The sequence below is a fragment of the Mauremys mutica genome, chromosome 6, assembly GCF_020497125.1.
Source record: "Mauremys mutica isolate MM-2020 ecotype Southern chromosome 6, ASM2049712v1, whole genome shotgun sequence".
Lineage (NCBI taxonomy): Eukaryota > Metazoa > Chordata > Testudines > Geoemydidae > Mauremys > Mauremys mutica.
In genome coordinates, this window is record NC_059077.1 from 62178981 (window position 1) to 62199515 (window position 20535).

The window sequence follows — 20535 nt, forward strand, 5'->3', positions numbered from 1 at the left end:
GGAGTGGATGGTAGATTCTCACTTCAAATTAGATACTAACAATCTGTTATGGAATTCAGATGCTTTTGGCTTTTTTCACCAGCTTAAAAAGGCTATAGATCGGAGTGGCAGGGCATGACTTGATTTTCTGCTTCCAGACCTTCCTACTTCAGTGAATTGTTACTTGTGTGCTATGTATACACATAATAAGAGAGTTGCTCTCCTTTTAGTGTGATGTGAAGGTTGTCATGTGGTTAGTGTCTAATTCAGTGTGTACTTCCTGGTGGCCAAAGAAGCCATCCCCCAGCTGCAGAAGATAGGCTGATTGTTCTGGAGTCAAGTTGGGGTATTTTGGGCAAAGAGATCAGAGACTGGAGAGGTTCAGTGGGATGTGTGCGCTTTAGCAGATATAAGTGTGGAGGTTGCTGCTGCTGCAAGGTAGGTTTGTCAGCATGTTTGAATTTGAAGGTTTCCACCTCTGAGGTGCAAAACCCAGGACATCCAGCATGATCCTGAGCCTATAAAACCTGGAGAGCTGGCAGTGTATACTCAGCACTCTTACAACATTCCCAGGGCCAGGACAGCTATCTCAGGCCATGTCTATACATACAGCACTGCAGCGGCACAGCAGTACCAAGACAGCTGCACTGCTGCAGCATGTCTGGTGAAGATGCTCTGTGCCTCATCCCACCTCTGTGAGCGGCAGAAGCTGTCAGTGGGACACTGACGTAGTGCTGTCCACACCAATGCTTAGGTCGGTATAACTTATGTTGGCTTGCACGGGGGGGGGGGGTATTCACACCCAAGTGACATAAATTATGCCCTCATAGGCTGTAGTGTAAACATAGCCTCAAAAAAGGGATGATCCTGGGAAAATGTGGACAGATGGCAACCCAGTAAAACCACCTCTGCGAATGGAGGTAGCTATGGGCAGGTCTACACTACCATGCTACATCAGTAGCGCATCTGGTGAAGACAACGCTAAACTGCTGGGAGAGCACGCTCCCTTTGGCATAATTACTCCACCATCACCCAAAGCAGAAGCTAGATCGGTGAGAGAGTGTCTCTTGCTGACACAGCGCAGTGTGAACACTGCTTTAAGTCAATGTAGCTTACCTCGCTTGGGGGTATGCACACCCCTGAGGTAGGTGACACCGACTGAAGCGGTAGTGCAGCTCAGCCCCATGTGTGTCGCTGGGAGAAGCTCTCCCATACAGCGCTGTGCACGCCAGCGTTTAGGTCCGTGTAATTGATGTCGCTTGCGGGGTGGCTACTTCAAGCAGTGAAAGTGGGGAAGGGAGATTCAGGATAACCGCAGGCGGCTCTGCCAGCCCCTCACGCCGCCACGCCTGTGTGTACCGGGGGCTGGCTGAAGCGCCAGGAGCGGCCCCTTGCACGCAGCGCGCAGAGCGGGCGCCCCGCCCCGGGCCCGTGTGATCTGGGGGCGGAGCGGGGCGGGGCGGGACTCCGCGGCGTCTCTGTGTCTCTTGCGCGCGCTCGCTGCCTCTTTCTCCAGCGCCGCTGCCAGCCGGGCCCCGGCGCCCTGGACCCAGGTAGGAGCGAGGGGGTGGCGCGCTGCGGCCGATCCCGCTCGCTGACAGCCTGGCAAGGCCGCAGCCGGGCCGGCCGGTGCAGGGGGGGCGCCCCGCTCCCATCGCCGACCCCCAGTGCCAGCGGGGAGGGGTGAGCTGGAGACCCGGCTGCATAGGCGGCATCGCCCTGCCTGGCTGCGCGCAGCCGCGCTGCATGTTGGTGCGCTGCGGCCGCGGGGAGCGGGGCCTGAGCTGCGCGGCGTAGGGCGGTGGGGAGCGCCGCTGCCCCTGGTGTACGGAGCACGCACGCGGGGCGCGGGATTGCCCAGTGCCTGGGGCCTGTAGCGTGCGGGGCCAGGGCTGTCGCTTCTGCCTGTTTGGCACGAAATTGGCACTGAGTCGGGGGCACGTGTTCCAGCTGGTGGATGGGATACAATGCGTGTGCGTGGGGTGCTGTGCCCTCCCGGCTCGCTGGAGCGCCGCGCCATAGCTGCAGGGTGCGTGATGATAGGGTTCACCGAACAGCGTTGGATGGAGGATGTGTTGTGCTGTGGTCAGAGTCACTGTGGTACCTAAGCAGTGTTGTAGGTGTGTAGTTGTGAAATAGGGTGTGTGCATGCATAGCAATATACTGTACAGTGTTGTATTGTGTGTGTGTGTGGGGGGGGGTGTATGCAGGGTCCTGTAGTACAGCTGTTGTACCATGTGTGTGCATTGTAGAACATCGATGCCATGTACTGTGATACGCAAGAGAAGTCGTACAGTGTCTGGCATGTATGTACATGTGCAGTGATATAAAGCAAAGATTGTAGAGTATCTGTGACATGGTGGCAGGGTATCAGGTCCCTATAGTTAAATAACCACAATACAACAAACTCCAAACTTCATGTGTGTATATGTGTATGTGGGTGTATATATGTGTATGTGTGTATTAGTTAGCTCTTTCTGCTCAATATTAAAAGCATTAAGCTAACTAATACTGTACCTTTATTCTTCTTAACCTAATTTAGCTTCAGTAAGAAAAGTCAATGAGACTGTTAAATTCTACCAGCTACTCTAGTTCTCTGAAGCTGTCCAGCCATTCCTCAGATATGCTTCCATTGTCCTTGAGCCATGGAATTAGGCTGGGCAGTAGAGGATGTGAGGTATGTGACGTGAGATTATGCAGTGGCAGGGTTGGAGAAGGGAGCCTAGTCTGCATGTGCAATGCATGAGTAGTTGGTGCTACCCCTGCATCCTGGGCAGCAGCACTTTGGGTGGGCTGGGAGCCCTTGTTGCTTCTGCAAATATAGAGTTGACTCCACTTTTAGCTCAGAGCTCCTTATCCCTCTTCTTTCACACAGTACTGCTTCTCCCCAAATCCCCCCACCTGTCTTGTGGATCACATGAGGGACGAAGTGGGGCTGGAGATGAGCTCCTTTATGGCATGTTCTGTGTCAAAGTGGAATTTCTCTCCAGGCCTGCTTTGCCTCTTTCCCTCCCCTTCTCCCCCCCGACCCCCATTACCACCATTTCCCTCTCATAGGGGTCAGCTCCTCCCAGTTAATATATAAAAACTTTGAAAAAATGCTTTGGGACGGGGCTGGGAGTGGAGGGGCATGGCAGAGCAGTGGGGTTTTTAAGATTAGAGAGGGTTTAGGAGAGAAATGATCTATTTAACATAGATATATCTATGCTTACCCATCTTCAGAAACCTGGGAAATGTTCATATTAAAAACTTTAACTTAATGAAGATTGCTGAAGTGCATTTCCTATCAATGCAATCACTAAAACCCTAAAAAATCATCCATAAACTTAGCACCCGCCTTGGCTCATTGATCTCACCATCCATGTCTTTTAATGCCCAGATTAAAACAGACTCTGCAGCTCCACAACAAATTCCTTTTCATTTTCCACATAAACCAACGATAGTGCTCATCATTCAGTTCTTCAAAGTTGCACTGAGATGTAGAACCTGAACTCCAACCTCAGACCATTCAGTCTAGAAGTAGTAAAGTTCACCATTATCCATATTTCTATAGGTAACTTTGCCTTAAAATAGTTGTTTAGGATTTATATTCTGCATTTAACTTTCAGTTAACAAAAATTTTGAATGGAGATATATAGTGCACCTTGCATAAACACACTAGCGGTGTGCCATATAGACGCTATACAACACCCCCACACACCACAGTATTTACATAGTCAAATATATTAGCTGGCAAGCTGTTTCTGGTTTGACAGAGTGATGTGTCTCTCAGGCCTGCTCTGCTCCCTCTCCCTCAGCAATATTTATATTGTACTAGTGCCCAAAGGCCCCAGTCAGGGTATGGTGCACATTGTTACGAGTGCTCAACAAATATGTAGGAAAACAGTGTTCCTCCTGATAAGAGCTTATTATATAGCTTTAGTTTCTGTTATTTGTAGTCTAAACTCATACTCTTCTTCTATGTAGATATGTTTATATACCGTTGCATCTGTTTAATATATAGAGATGTGTTTAATGCATAACCTCACCTTGAGCAGGCACTCACATAGTTAGGTGTATATATTTAAATAGCTGCAAATAGTAGCGAATTGAGAGTAGAGAACTGCAGTTATACAGATATGATTAGGAAACATTTGGTTAGTAATTGCAGAGGGATGTGCAGTTGCAGAGGGGAGGCTAGTTGATATGCTGTGATGATGACCTTCTACCTCTGGCAGTGGTTGAATGTCTTCTATTCTGCCATTGGTTGAACGCAGTGGGACTCTGTATGATGAGTGAGAGACTAATCATTTATCCCAGAAGGGGAGTATAAGTTACTGACAGGAGAGCTGAGAATCAGACTCTCAGACACACAAGTTGTTTTCACCATGATGAAAAAGACACCCTCTTTTTTTCATCTGGGGAAGTGTATGTAAATCAGGCTCCCCATCCCTAATGGGATTTCTCTCCTTTTCCAGTGTCATGTGCAGTGCTGCTCTCAGTGTATTTTAAAGCATGTACTCTGCCCACTTAGCTGCTCAGCTGTTTTGCTGGATTATAATTTGGTCTGTTTGTGTTTTGCTAGACTAGAAGGGGTTATGAGGTTAACAAGCACAGAGGGTGGTACTTTTCAGTCATTTTGAGATGGAGAAAGGATATGAGACAGCAGTTACTTGATCACTGAAATTAAATTTTTGCATAGCACTACGGGCATTGTGGCATGGCTCTTATCTTTTCTTCTTTGAGCAGCCATATGCTGCTTACTTGGCCACCAGGCTTAAACAATCAGACACAGACACTTGCTTTTACAATAAAGATGGATGGACGGACTGATTGCTAATACTCAGTTCAGTTGTCTGGTGACATTAACAGTAAATTTGAAGCAAGTCTGGTGTATAAACAAGTGCAATTTGGCTTTTAATAGTCTTTTATCTTGAACTCACATTACACTTGCATAAATGAGTAAAGAGCATTTATAGCTTTCAGCATTTGGAAGCATATGGGAATGTGTTTGAAAAGAAGCAAAATTAAAAGGATGATGTACCCACAGATTATGGGTCACTAGCAAAACATTGGGACCTTTGTGTTTCACCTTACATTCCCACCATAGGTTTTGAGGAATTATTTCATTGCCTAAAAGTTGCCTTTTTATCTGGAATGCTTCCTGTCAGAAGGTAAATTACCATTAATTTAACCCTAGCAATAATTTTGAATTACACGACACAGGGTCTTAGTTATAAATTTCCATTCTGAGTTGCAATAAATAATATTTTTTCTTTTGAGTGGCTGTCCCCTGACATAGTGGTTGAGTTCAGGATAGTATTGTTTCAGAAATGACACATTCAAAAACCTAAAGATCTGTATTTCCAGGTACGCCTGCATACACCGTAATAACAAGTATGCATCCATTGTTCTGCTATATAAGTGAAACTATGTAGGTCAAACTAACAAAGTAGTAGAAGAGGCTACATTCCAAGGAGAGTTATATTATCTTAAGATGTCATGAAAAAATATTTGTAGGATTTAATGATTTTTGTGATATTTAAAAATACTTTTTCATTATTTTTCTGCTTTTAAGTTTTTTTTTTTTTTAACAGGGCAATTGAAGTCTTAATTGCAGGAAGTTTGGGTATATCAGGTGTTCCAAAATTAAAAATGTGAAAACAGACTTTAGAAGTTAGTTTAGTTCTTTTTGAACAATAAACATGTTTGAAAGCAAAACATTCAGGGTCTCATTCTTAAAGTGAAACTGACTGTAGTCAAAAGGAAACCTACTTTATTCATTTGCATTGTCACTTGCATGCAAAAAGTAAACAGAGTGCATAAATAATTACAAGAGAAGTGGATCTTTTAAAATTTTTCATTTTTAATAAATCTGAGTTATTAACAATGTAGGGAAATAAATTTGTTTACAACAAATGGTTTTTTTTTATTTGTCACAATCAGGGTTTCCAGTCATTCAGTAAGAACCAATTTTTAACTGTAACAAACAGGAATGTCCTTGTGATGGTTGGAAACATTGTTTTATTAACAAATGCAGGGAGATTTTTTTTTTTGAACTGTTAACAGATGGTTAAATTCAGCAAGAAGGTTGTAATAACATTTACAAGAACTTGTAGATCTTCAGGAAAAGTTAAATTTGTCAGACACATTATTTGTGAATATCCTGTAATAATGCATGAAAATATTACGAAAGTATTGAATTTTCTTAAATTGTAGCCCAACGAGTTATTAAAAGTTACATAGCCTTCTCTTCGGCCTTTCTCTTTTTACTGTTTTCAATGTCTACTCATGCAAGTTTACTCATGTAGCCTGCTCATGCAAAATGCATTTGTCCAAAACTACTTTTGAAGTCCATGCCTTTTTGTCCATATAAGGTATACACTCGGTCATGCCAATCTAGTCCACTGGCAGTCACATCTACAGAATGAGCTGGTTGTCACATGTGCCAATTCTGATTCCTCAGTAATTTATTTGTGATTCTCATCGCATTTATGGCATACTTCTCTGGGCCATCTTTGTCTTCTACTTAGAGCATCTTGTTACATTTTGTCCTTGAAGAATGGGCAGGCTGTTAACTAGCAGTAAGTGGTTTTGTTTTGTCTTTTTGTAGGAGCCTGTTGTTGCAGTTTGCTTTGAATGTCTTGGGTGTCCTCTCTGCCAAGTATTCTGTCTTTCCTAGTGTTTGTCTGAATCACATTATAACTGATGCTCCAGTCATTCAGGGTAACTTTTCCCTTCATTTCCTTAAAGGGTTTTGCTACTTCACCAGTGACTGCAACTTGTCTTGCCTTTTGAGAGCTGCCATTCTTCCTTTGTCAGGTTGATTATAGTACTTTACAGCATTAGATAAAATTGTTGCACTTGAATAATAAGTTCAGTTTGACTTCAGTTACATCTTTTGATTCTCACCCAACCATTTACTCTCAGGTGGCTTCTGTTTTTCTTCTTCAGATTTTTCCCATCCTTGGTAGTCACCAGGGTCATGTCATGCTGTCTTATGTTTACTTCTAGTCTTCTACTTATGCCTCTTCTTGCAGAGCTATCTATGTTATATTTTATTTCTTTCCAAGCTGAATATTTTTTCTCTCATAAGGTAACATTTCAGTTTTTCTTCTAAGCTGTTTGCTTTGTCTGTATGTTTCGAACAATTTGTGCAATTAATGGGTATTTTTATCTCTGAAGTTTTCTCTCTAGTTTGATAGTCCTGTGATATCTCCCCACCCCCCAGAACACAGGGTCTGCCTGCTTTGGAAAGAGATGTCTGACAATTGTGGATCCCATCGGCTGTTGGATACCTCATTTCAATTCTTTGGAGTCTGTTTTCTCACAGATGAGAATCTTATACCAGTAGCCTTTCTGATGCTGAAAGAGTTATGAGCATTTCCTTTTTGATAAGATAATATAAACTTTGTGTATTTCCTCCCACCTTTACCACCTGGGATATTTTCATTTCTGGGCAGGTCATCTTTCTTGAAAAGGATCTTGAAATGTTAAGCTTACTGTGAACTGCAACACAAGATGTTTTTCTAGAACCTGTGTACTGATAGAGAGAAGAATTCCTAATGGCAGTACTGATTTATGAACATTATGGATAATGTTATAAAATTAATGAATAAAGTACTGGCATCTTAATGTCCTCTTTTTTTTTTTTTTTGTCATCCTGTGCTGTTTTTAATATTGACTCAGCACCTCTGAATACTGTTTTCAGCTTCTGAGTCAAAAGTACAAAAAAAAGCTTATTGCAACTGAGTTACATACTATGAATTTTTTTACTCTGCACTTCACCACCATCTGACCCTAAAACAAAATATAATTTGAAACTGAGTTCTAGTGCCTCTTATTCTGAAGGTGAGCACATATTTGAAGCTCAATTTGGCTGGGCACTCTACCCAAGCTGGTTACAGATTTGCATGAATAGAGTATTCAGCACTATAATTTGTGGCATTAATAATTATTAGTCTTCATCATCTCAAGTGCATTCAGAAATACAGTTCCTCAATTAGTTGTATTTGTGTGGTTTCAATTGTATCTGTTTTTGAGAAATGTTTATATTTGGTCTGTAGGATGTGGAACCAAGCAGGAAAATTAATGTGCCTGCTTCTTCTCAAGGTCTTCTGGAAGGTGTACAGTGACATCTCTTGTAGGTTTATTTTGGGTGAACTTTATTTCTTTCGGCTATGTGGTTCAGCTTTGCCTTGTGTGTACTATAGGATACTTATTGAGCTCTATAATGGTAATAATCCTTTCAGACAAAAATAAACAATTGTTATACAAGTATATAATTCCATCGGGGATTTAGTGACATGAAAACAAACTGGAATTTCCACATCATACCTATTGTGTGTGCAATATATATAGAGTCACTATCATACATACACAAAATATTACACATATATAAATTTGCCTTAGAGATTATAAAGTGCACAATCTGCATTTTATTTTTCTCATTTAACAAATATGTAAGACAGCTATTTCCTTGACACAAGATTATAGTATTTTGCAGAGAGTGTCAACATACAGAATCTGTTTGGGCTACTTTGACCTTCAGATGTCAAAGCCATGTTTGTTAAACACACCAAAGTGACTTTGCGACATTCTTTCGTGAAGTTCAGGAGAAATAACGTTCATATGATGTATATAATTTTAATATAAAGCACTTAAAGTATTTAAATAAATGAGCAAAGAACGAAATCTCCCTTCTGTGACCATACTTTTTACAGTATATTACACATATCAATTCCTTTTTTCAGGATGTTTCTAAAAATACGAATACCAAAGTGAAGTGGTAGGTTCAAGGACTGTAAAATTGTTACTGATGTTTTTCTCTTTAATTTCTTTATCTGATGCAGCTGACCCCTTGGCCTGAATCTCTTTTTGGACAAATTGGCTGCAGGGACTTCGGCCAAATTGAAGAGATTTCTGAACACAGTGGCTTAGCTTTTTGTACTCATTTGGCGTATACTGACTACAGTACCTTGTGTGCATCACCCCGCTTCATCTGTGTCTTTGGTTCTGTTTAAAGAACTGCATGAGTCAGATGTCTTCATGGTCCTATATGAGTACTACTAGACACTTGCCAAATTAGTCTCCAGAAAGGAAAACGTGTAAAGGCTATTTGCTTTTCTTATTGTTTTTGGAAAGCAGATAAATGTGCTGAGTCTGAGAGTGTGATTATGAGGACTTGTTTGAGGTTTGGAGCACAGAAATCTAACATTTGTTACAAAAAAACCAAAACGAAACCCCAAACAAAAACTGAACGGAGAAACTTAATTTGACAAGGTTTGCTGAGCTGATTGTTGCTCTCAGTTCTCCAAAATGAACCATTATCTCAGTGGAGGTGGCACTTCTCAACCAGTCAACAATATGAGACCATTTTACACAGGGAGACCAGGGCAATCATCTGTATACTTTTAGTTTTGATCCTGGACCATCCATATAACTAACTCTCACACACACACACACACACACACACACACACGAGGGGGAGAGAAGGGGCACAAAGACAAACTATACATATAACAAAGTAAATGATTTTTAATAATAATTTAAAATTACGAAAGCAGTTAGAGCAAGTGACTAGGGGGCAGACTTGGGCTTTATTCCTGACTGGATCGTTGACTTACAGGATAACTTGATCTGTCATTAATCTGTGTGCTTCATTTTCTCTGTAAATTATTGCTATTTTACCACCTTTGTAAAGTGTTTTGAAATCATCAGATGAAAGGTGCTATAGATGCAAAGGACAGTGTTATTTTCTCCACAGCCTATCCCAAGCATTAGCCTTATCACAGTACTTTAAAACAAACAGCAGTAATTTCACCAACATCAGTTGTCTCACTAAATATCAGATTACAGATTTCACAAACAAACCACCTGTATGACTGCAACTAATTTGACTGCTGTAATTCCAATCTCTCCAATCTAAGGCCTGGTCTAGTCACATTTTTATATCAGTTTTATCTGATTAGAACAGATATAATTAAATAAGCATAAATGTAGATAGTCTGTTTACAGAAATAAGCTGTATCAAGGTAAGGACCTTTATACTGTATAACTGCCTCCCTATGAGGGGTTGTGCTGATTTCTAAACAGATATTAAAATGGTGCAAATGCTATATGTAGACAAGCCTTAAGACAGGTCTTTCACATGTTCCTGTGAGAAGAGAAGACTTTGCAGCATGGCTATAAAATTACTAAATCCTGGATTTAGTATAAACCAAGCTGATTATTTATTGGTAATTGGCTATCATGGGAAGATACGGTAACTGTTTTGCAAGTGAAAAACAAATACCCACGAACTGTTCCTGAAGCATCCTGATATTGTAGTGGCTTTGTAAAGAAGTAGAGGACACACAAATAACATTATCTGTTTGGTTCATTGATACAGACTGTTTTTGTCAGCTTTAGAGGAATGCACAATGCATTCAAAAAACCTGTGCATAAAGTAGAAGTTGGGTCCACATCAAGTTTAAAACTGATAGGGGTTTCCTTCTGAATTATTGTTTGTTTGTTTTTTATATTTGTGATGCCTAGTTTCAGTTAAGTGGTGGTTAAATTATTTGTAGTTTATAAAGATGTTGTAAAATCAAATTATTTTAATTAAATAAATGACTTGCAGATGGAGAGAATTTAAGTATTGGTTAGCATAATCCACTTACCTTTTAGGTATGTATTCCATAATCCTTTACCATGTCTGAAGAAATGGCTTAGATCAGCAGTCCAATCTTGTTTGATTCTGCAGCAAAGTCTTAATTCTGAACACGGAGTTGGAATTACTTTTATAACAGTGTATTTTGATTTGTCAGACTTCACTCAGGACCCAGGCTCTAAAGAGAAGTCGTCTTCACTATCAAAATGCAAACTGAGAAAACACTGACCAGGCACATTTCTTCAGCTTTTTTCTTTGCTTCAATGTAAAAGTTCAACTTTAAAGAATGGCGAGGAGGACTAGGCAATCTGATTTATGATTCCATTCCGCAAGTTGTTAACTTCCTGCAAGGTGCTATGTATGCTCAGCCATCTGTGAATTTATTGAGAATTGAGGGTGATCAGGACCTACTTCCACTGTCACCACCTTCACACTAGTCAATACTGGTAAAGATTAGAATTATCTAACTAGTAAACTCTTAATGAACCACCTAGTGGCAGATAGCCCCCCACACTTCCTGGATTCATCTGGCTTGAAAAACTTTTAAGGAAACCTTGCTTATATTTGCCAGACTTCCTTTGTGCTATCTAGATTCTGGGTACTTGTGATTCCCTATCACCACAGAATCTGAGCACCTCAGAAACATTAATGATTTGCTCCTCATACCATTCCTTCTGAGATAGGAAAGTCTATTATTACTTTTTTTAACGGGTGGGGAAAATAAGCCACAATGAAACTAAATGACCTCCCAGAGTATCACATGAACTCTATGGCAGAGCTGAACACAGTGCTGGTCCTTAACAACAGGATCCTTTCTTTCAGTAATTAGCATTTCCCTCCCCGTGAAGCTTCTAATATTCATCTAGTCCTAGTTGCTCCCCTTAAACATACCTACTCGTTTTTTTTCAGATACTACCCATCCCTTTCAAATGTTTCCCAGTTCCTCTGCAATCTGGTCTTTAGAGCTTTTCAGTACAACATCATACAGACACAGTACAAATTGTGTTGCATTTTGAAACTTCAGTGCTAGACTTGGAACACTGATGGTTTTGGGGATGGTTTTGTCTGTACTCTGTATGATGCCACTTTTGGCCCTCAGGAGACTTTTTATTGTTCCTATAAAGACCATCCTGGTCTTTTTTCACCAATTAAACTCTCTATGGGATGCTGCTTTTCTTCTTCCTTTTTTGTAGCAGGAGACACCATGTTTTGAACTGAAGTGAATTAAACTTAATAGTGAAAGAGCACTTGATATAATAAAACCTTTTGGTTTTTGTTCTTTCTGATTTCCAGTCTTCAGGGTTTAAGCGTAAAGTACAATGCCTTTCTTTTAGTTTTATTTTAGATAAATAATTTACATTTTTTTAGAGAAGATGTAAAAACACCAATACAAAAAGTAGTTTTGGGTTGTTTTAATCATTTATATGGATACGAAATAATGCAGAAAAGTTAGGAATTAACTCCTTTAGTATTTTATAACCTTTTTTTTGATACTTGTGCAGTATCTTTTAAGAAAACTGCTGAATCTTTCTGAAAGGTATTATCAAAAAATATTTCTAAGTATAGCTTTGCTTTATGGTGGGGGAGGATAAAACATCAAAGTTAAAGATCTGGCGCTGCTAGATGTTGAAGTTATCTGGCTGGAGGCCCAGGATAGCTCAAAAGTTTTGGTTCAAGCTTTGATGTTATAGAAATTACAATTTAACATGAAGAACTGCAAGGCATGAATACCTCTGACTGTGATAGCTCAGCATTCTTTACTGTCTGCATTGGTGCCTAGATAGGGAGGTAAAGATGCATGTGATAGGAAATGCCAGTTACTTCCATTATTAATTGGATTGACTCCATAATTAAATTACATACTTTAGCTTAAACTGGGGCATCAGTTTCTATTTTTATTTTGTGTAGGTGGCCTTTCGGGTTGAAATTTCAATGTTTGTTTTTACGCCCTTTGAATCTTCTGTGTCGGGGTTGCTAGACTTTTGCATAATATCCTTTTAATAGGAAATGTTTAAAGTTGGGTTTTTGGCTGAAATTTATCATGGTTTTCATGTTATATTGTCATCGTATCTTTAAAACAAGAGTTTAAGTCTACACAAAATTGGCAGAGCTTAATCTTGAGTAGGTCCAGTACTATAGGTAGTTGATGAAAAGAAGTATTTAGGGTTAAAGGAATTTTTTTATTCACTTTCTCTTCGTAACTGAAAGTTTATTTGTCAAGGGCTGGTGAGTAAAATCTCCTCCAGAGAAACTCATAAAGAAATTGCTTCAAAATGGCTGCCATGTCCCATTGTTGTTAATATAGGACCCAGGCCACAGGCTGGCTTCAGGCTAAAATAGCCTCTAATTCTTAATAGTTTGGGCAGGAGGAAGCTTTGGCTTCCCCTAGCAAAGATGGCCAATGCCTTCCATCGATCCCAATGGCAATGAATCAGGCTGCCTTTACAGAAGGAGGAGACATAGGGAGGCATTGTGAGGAACAGTTGATGTTGGGGAGGTAAAATCCAAGAGCAGGGAGAGAAACTGGAGGAGTGTTTGTGTCCAGGGGAATGTGGAGGGCAATGGGAAAGATGGAATGTGTGGAGGAGAATCTGAGGGGCAGGAGACAGATGCAGGCATATGAGGAAGAATGAGGGGGAAGGGAGGACAAATATGGAGAGGGGCACATGAATGGAACAGAAGACTGAGGTGGTCACTGTTGTGATCGGGAAGGGAATGTGGAAGGCTATAATGGCAGCTTTACCAACCAGTAGAGGGTAAGTAGTGGCTTTCTCCCTCCAAGCAAACATGAGGCAGTCTTACATTTTGCATTTAAGGTTGAATTTTGAATCTGAGATATTGTGCACAAATTGTGGATGAGGAAGCTCCTGGTTACATTTTCCTCTGCCTTCTGATATTTGAACAACATAATTTTTCTCTTAATCGTGTTATTTTTTTAAGTCAGTCTCATGATGTTTCGGAATCTGATTCCAGATGTATGCATGGTTGCTTGTCAATACTGCATCTGTCACCCTCCTTCATTCCTCCCTCTGCAATTTCTGATTCTGTGTTCACCCCTAATCTCCTCAGCCGCAGAATCGAGACCAGTAGCAAACTTCCCATGGAGTGTGATAAAATAGTTCCCCCAGTGGCTGTTCAGTAATGGAGCTCAGAATTATGCTTCTCTGCGGAGCTTGCCTGCCTGTTTCCCTTTCTCTTTCATGTCCTAGGACCTGGAAAGCTACAGAGGGAGGCTCCTATTGGTGGACCATTGGAAGTTTATTGGCCTGAGAGAGCCATCTGTTATCATTCCAAGTTTGGGTGAGCCTGGAAATGAAGAAAGAAGTATGGATTTGCATGTTGATGTTACATTCAATGCTTAACCATTTAAAAAGAAATTAAATGAAAAACTTTTTGAAACTGTTAGAATTGCTAACACAACCACAAAAGCAAGGATGTGAAAATTTAGTTGCCCACTAGTGTATAACATCTACTCCTCCACCCACAGGCATACACCTTTCCACTACTGCTACGGTACACCACAGCCGTAACTGTTCGCTCTAAGGATTCCAGCTTTCCAGCACCCACTTTACTGTGCTGTTGCCTCCAAATACACTATACTACTACACCAAATACCCACAAGTAATACTGTTGAGAGTGGGTTAAGTGATGAAGAGGATGTGGAGTAAGGGAAAATTGAAGGGCAAACTCATGTTTAAAAGGGGTATTTTTAAAAAATGGTGAACAGAACTAGAACACTGGTACTACCTTGGTCTTACTGGAGGAGTTTCTTCTAAGTGTGTGCTTCCTGTGGCTGGAATGGAGTGTGAAACTTAACTTTAAGTTTGTGGTATTCTGGGAAGTGCAGTTCAATAGCAGTTTATTGCTGTTATATATGTTTGTGATGTGGTAAATTAAAATATGCTGGTGGTTTTACCTGGATAATTCCATCACATGTGAGTGAGTTGGGAGTTTGTTCTTTTGCATGGAGAAAGTTGTTAAATCTTTTGAGAGGGGGCTTGGGGCAACCTATAAAAAGGGCTAATCTAAACATCCCGGAGGCCTCTCTCACTAGGGCCTAAAACACAACTGTTTCATTTCTTCAAATGTAGAGAGAGGAGGAGACCATGACTTCACAGGTATATTCAGACTTGGCTAATAGGTCTAGTCTTTGGGCAAGTAGCTATTGGGTAAATTTTTCAAGCATTTACTAGGATTACACACCAGTATTTTCCTGTTGTGGTTGAACATATCTTGAAATTATCTTATATGCAATAATGGGTTGTCGTGAAGAAGGCCTTAGAGGAAAGGGAGTGTAACACTTTTAGAATAAAGAGATGAAAAGATTTCAGGTGTAGGAAGTGGAAAGAGTATTCATATTGTGCTTTGTTCAGTTAAAAATAGCACCAACAAATAGAACTATCTGTACTTGATCAGACTGAATGCTGTGTTCACAGAAAAGCAACACAAGTTTTTGTATTGAAACTGAACATTTTTGTGGCATTCTTAGTTAAAACTGGCCAAGTAATTCTGAGAGACACAAATGAAGAGCATTTGATTCCTCGTTGTAGGACACTTTCTAGAATGAGATATAAGACTGGAGAGAGAGGTACTGCCTGCATTTTCTGGCCCAAGTAAATTTAGGAGCATTACGCTTTCTGAGATAATCTTGCTCATCTTAAGGCTTCATAAGTGTTTTTTGTATTTCTAATTCAGCTCTGTTTTTATTTTTAGGAGAGTAGAGTTGTATTTAAAATGGAAGTTGACATAAATGGAGAGACCAGAACTACCATAGCTACGCTTCCCTTACCTATTGCAGAGGTGAGTTCCACAGGCAAAGTGGAAGCAGAGAAACCTCGATGCTCCAGCACCCCATGCTCACCGATGCGACGGACTGTTTCAGGTTATCAGATCCTTCACATGGATTCTAACTACTTGGTTGGTTTCACAACTGGTGAGGAGCTCTTGAAATTAGCCCAAAAGTGTACAGGAAGTGAGGAAAATAAAGTGGAAGCTGTGCCCACCGTACGCTCCAAACAACTTGATTCAGGACTTACACGTTCCTCACGGTTGTACAAAGCTAGAAGTAGATACTACCAGCCATATGAGATCCCAGCTGTAAATGGAAGGAGGAGAAGACGGATGCCCAGCTCAGGGGATAAATGCACTAAGGCTTTACCATATGAACCCTACAAGGCACTTCATGGTCCTCTGCCTCTTTGTCTCCTCAAAGGTAAGAGGGCTCACTCTAAATCCCTGGACTACCTCAATTTAGACAAAATGAACATCAAGGAACCTGCTGACACAGAAGTGCTACAATACCAGCTCCAGCACCTTACCCTAAGAGGGGACCGTATGTTTGCTAGAAACAACACATGAACTACCATGTGGAAATTAAAGCCAACTCCTGGTAATTTCTTCATTGCTGCAAAAATCCACTGTTGGACTGTGTACATGACTGTCCACATTGTAGGTGGTTGTATCAGCTAAGTGTTATCAGAACGTTATTTATTGAATACAATTTTGAAAACTCAAAATGTCACAAATATTTGGAGGGAAACTGAAGAAAATCTGACTGCAATTGGTGGACATTTCTTTGGGACACTTTTTAACAAAGAAAAGGCTTTTGTACAGGTATCCAGTATTTACAGTGATTTGACACTCAGAAATTGGTGATGGTGTCTACTTAGTTGTTGCTAATTTGCCTTGCTATTGGAAGTTGCTGTTGAATAAGCATCAAGTTCTTCTTTTGTCATTTTCTGTACTTTACAATAAAATGTCTGTATGGTAATGGTTTGTTGTACTACAGAAAAGAATGTGAACCTGGCTGAATTGGACCACTTGTTCTTTAAAACAATCCAGTTTAAACATTTGGAAACTGGGTCTGCGCTATAAAAAAGTTTCACTGATGCAAATGAACAAAGGCTTATTTTTACTTAAAATTTATTGAAGTTATTTTTTAGTTGCACATGGGAATAGTTGCTTTTCTTTCTTTCTCTGTTTTAAAAAGTTTGGTTAAATAAGTATTTGGAATATTTAAAAAAAAAAAACGTTCTGGAAGTAAATATTTTCATTAAATTTTAAGATGATTTAATGTAATACATTTTGGGAGTTTTACATTGTCTTGACATATAAAAAGGACCCACTTTAGATCCAATATATAGATTAGAATGTCTACATCAGAAAGTAGTATTGAATGAAATTTTTGATTTTTAAATCATAATTTATATTACATATGTACTTATGGAAGATGTTAAAAACACAACTTTAGCACTGCATTGGAAATTCCAATTATTTGCAGCACCGAACACTTTTTTTAAAATTAAAAATCCAGATGCCTGAATTAGTTTGAAGGCGTAGAGTGCTTCTATAGCATCCTTGAAATTCTGAATCTGGATTGAACAATTTATATCAAATGAACTGGCTTAATTTGTTGCTTAAGAAATCATGTCTAACCATGACAGGAAATGCAATTTTAACTACTGCAAACTTAAATATATTTGGAAAATATATATAGCTTGCCTTTGTAAAAGTACTATTTTTCATTCTTTGTCTTTTTTTTTAAAGGTGCAAGTTATTACTGAGAAAGTGTGCAACCATGCTTGGTTTTGCTCAGTAAGTTATTTAGAAGTTAAAGATTTAAATAAGCACCATGTCTATGAAGTAGAAATAATTTTTAATTGGTCAGTCATCTCTGGCACAATTCTGATTTTCTTCAGAAAGAATGGAAAGCACTAGTGCAGAGTGTGTGTTGTGGAAAAACAAGAATTATTTTCTTTCTTTCACTTACTCCACAGTTGTATTTGGCTACATTAAAGAGCCCGTGGATAGTTTGCATTCTACTGGTTTGGTTGATTTTTTTTTTAAAGGTATGTTAGGAATCTTTACAGCTGATGTATATTTTAAAGTAAACTGCACCTCTGTAAACTTATTGTATTGAAGAATGATCTCTAAACTATTCCTATATAGTCTCTAGTTTCACAAACAGAATACTGTCAGATGCCAAAGAGAGTTGGGTTTTATGTTTAATGATTAAACATCACTATTTATTGATTTTTACCCTATGAAACTGTATTTCTGGCTATGAAATAAAAGGGTGATGTAAATACATTGTTGTGTAGTGCTTTGATGTGCAGAAAATGGGAGGACACTGATGGATAAGTGTTTCAAAACCGTAAGTCCTATATTAGCTTGGGACTGCATGAAGCATTTAGACTCCTGAGGGCTGATTTTCAGAAAGTCGGATGTGCAATTGTAAGTATGCTTTTGTCCATGCTGTTGCTGCAGTTGTATGCTACACATGCAAGCTGGCAGGGATGTGCGTGGCCAAATGCCAAGGTGAAATATTAAGTCAGTGCATGCATCTAACTGTCCCTTTGCTCATGCAAACAGATGTATGTGCCCATTCATGGTAATGGTGTATGCCAATTAGGCATGCAATTGCACATGCCTTTGTACATACATAATTGAATGCCTGGTGCTTTGAGAATCCTCTCAACCAATGAAACTCTCAGTCAAGGTTTCAGGGCACATAAAGTGGCTCTTACATTTACAAGAAAGCAAAATCTCAGCCCAGTGAAATCCATTGCTGTCGTCTTGCTTTCCTGGTGCAGTATCTTCCACTAAGGTCCTTAAACTCTAAAGATGCATTGAAATGGAATCTGAACAATTCTGAATCAACCTGTGAGGATCTCACTTTCATATCTTGAATATAGAGCTTCAGTCTATAATAACCTATCATTACAAAAAGAATCTTTGAGTGGGCAAAGTCTTTTCTGTAGCAGTACAAACGAGCAGAGCCGAAAGGGTGGTAATATGACACTTATTTCTGCCTTGTGCAGGGCCAGCAAAACATAAGTATCTTCATGATAAACTATGAATGGATGGCTAACTTACTGGTGTACTGAGACCAGCCTTAAATTCTTGGGAGTATTATAGGGCTTTGTGAAGCCTAGAGAAATAATGGTTTCACTTAAAGCAGAGTTGACTTAGCATATTCAGGGAAGTAAATTGGTGCTTAAATAGGTACATACAAATTCTGATACATAGTATGCAGACTAATAGCTGCTATAGGAAATAATTTAAAAACAGCTTAGAATTCAGCTTTTCCCTTCCTAAATTCCAATTTGATTCAAGATATCAACCAACCAAGCAAAAGAGATACATACATATTTTAAAAAGAGTTTACTCAAAAGCTTAATCAAACCAAAACACTTGCCGCACGCTATGAGTTTTGCCAAACTCTGGCTGTAGCAGACAGAGGTTGAGGTCCTGGCCTTAATGAAATCAGTGGAGGTTTGTCAGTGACCTCAATGGATTCAGGAGTTCACCCCAATTTCTGAGTCTCAACTGAGAATCTCCTGCTACTGACCTCAGAAATCAGATTTCAAAAGCAGACCTACCTAAGCAGACTTCAAGTGTAGCAGCAGCACATAAGGTAGGAGACAACCTTTTAAAGAACTGTTGGAGACCATTCAGAGCTTTAAAGACTGTCTTAAGCATCTTGAATTTCACCCAGAAGTGACTAGGTAGTGAGTGTGATATACAAAACACACATATTGGGGCACTTTGAGAGGAAGTCGCAGCTTTCAGCACTAGCTGAAGCTTCCACAAGCTCTTCAAGAACTCTGGCCTTGACACCGCCTCTACATCACTTCACTGGCTTCCCCTTTTCTACCACATGAAGCATAAACTACTTGTCATTTTTTAGGCCCTTTGTGTCCTATTTCTGTCTTTCCTATTGTATGTGCCATTAAGCCATTCACGTCCCACTTCTGTTGCACCAGCAATACCAGACCTTATTGTCATTGTCACATTTATTGTCATTTGTCACATTTTCCACCAAGAACCATTACACCTTCTCCCATGCTGCCCTTCATTCATGGAAGGGAACACCCAATAAAGAGCCACTACATTATCCTTCAAATATCTCCTTAAAACCCATCTCTGGTGTGGTATCTACAAAACACTTGTCAATGTTAATTGTTGTTTTGTAACCTCTGTTTACACCTAGTAATTGTTCAATTGTTACCTTGTGGTACTTTGTGCCTTATTCCACCCCATATGTGTTTGTTGTATTCACCTGTTATGTCTCATCTTGTACTTAAATTGGAAGTTTCCTGGCAGAGAACCATCTTTTCATTGTATTTGCCTTGCACAATGGGACCCCAATCATTATTTGTACTGTTGTAGTGTCTAAACTGTTAGAAGTAGAACTAAGTTTAAAACTGTACCAGACTAGAACACAGTTGTTTAAGAAGGAGAATGAAGTAGGTAGCAGAGATGGATGATGTGAACTCTTCAAGTGCTATGGGTGTTAATATCACTGCATGTTGATTAAGGATATGCTGTACTTGTATTACACCCTGAATTCTGAATATATAATTTTGATCATTGGAAAGGTAAAGTGAAGAAAAGCAATTGCAATTTTAAAGAAGATGACTAGAGAGGATCAGAAAGACCTAGACCTGAAAGAAGTAGAGAAAATCCTAGTGATAATGGAGAAGAAGCCATAATAGCTAGAGAAATATGAGCTGATAAAAACAGATCAGTCTCAGAAAAGTTAGGTCATGTCAAAAATTGGGTAATTGCTTTTGAAGAGATGATGATAATGCTGAGAACACAATGCTATGGACTGGTGAAATCTAATTGGGTTTCAAAATGTTTTTTTGATGCAAAGAGAAATAATAGATAGAACTTAAGCTTGGGTCCATGGCGAAAGTGCTAAAAGTAAAAAGAATTCAGCAGGCAAGGGACAAGGGAGGTGAATTGTGAAATACTATGAGGGTCAGTATGACAGCCAATACTTCCCAAACGCATGACTGCAACAGTGTCGCTAATGTTGTTTCTAAGTTTTGCTGATGACACCAGACGCAACAGACCAGAAAACATAAAGGAACATAATCAAATCCAAGAATCCTAGATCTCTAGAAAGTTTGCCTGGGTTA

General features: G+C 39.7%; 1 protein-coding gene across 5 annotated transcripts; it reads left to right on the forward strand.

The window, feature by feature from the left end:
- The first annotated feature begins 1459 nt into the window (after positions 1-1459).
- Positions 1460-17688, forward strand: MACIR (macrophage immunometabolism regulator). Of its 5 annotated transcripts, none has more exons than XM_045022153.1 (3): positions 1490-1532; positions 13819-13909; positions 15323-17688. In XM_045022153.1, exon 3 carries the CDS (start codon positions 15344-15346, stop codon positions 15965-15967), a length of 624 nt encoding a protein of 207 aa, XP_044878088.1. In that variant the 5' UTR covers positions 1490-1532; positions 13819-13909; positions 15323-15343; the 3' UTR covers positions 15968-17688. The 5 variants fall into 5 exon arrangements, with proteins under 5 accessions (XP_044878090.1, XP_044878088.1, XP_044878086.1 ...); XM_045022151.1 differs by having other exon boundaries at positions 1515-1532; positions 13819-13933; XM_045022152.1 differs by lacking the exon at positions 1490-1532 and adding an exon at positions 12215-13365 and having other exon boundaries at positions 13819-13933.
- The last annotated feature ends 2847 nt before the right edge of the window (positions 17689-20535 follow it).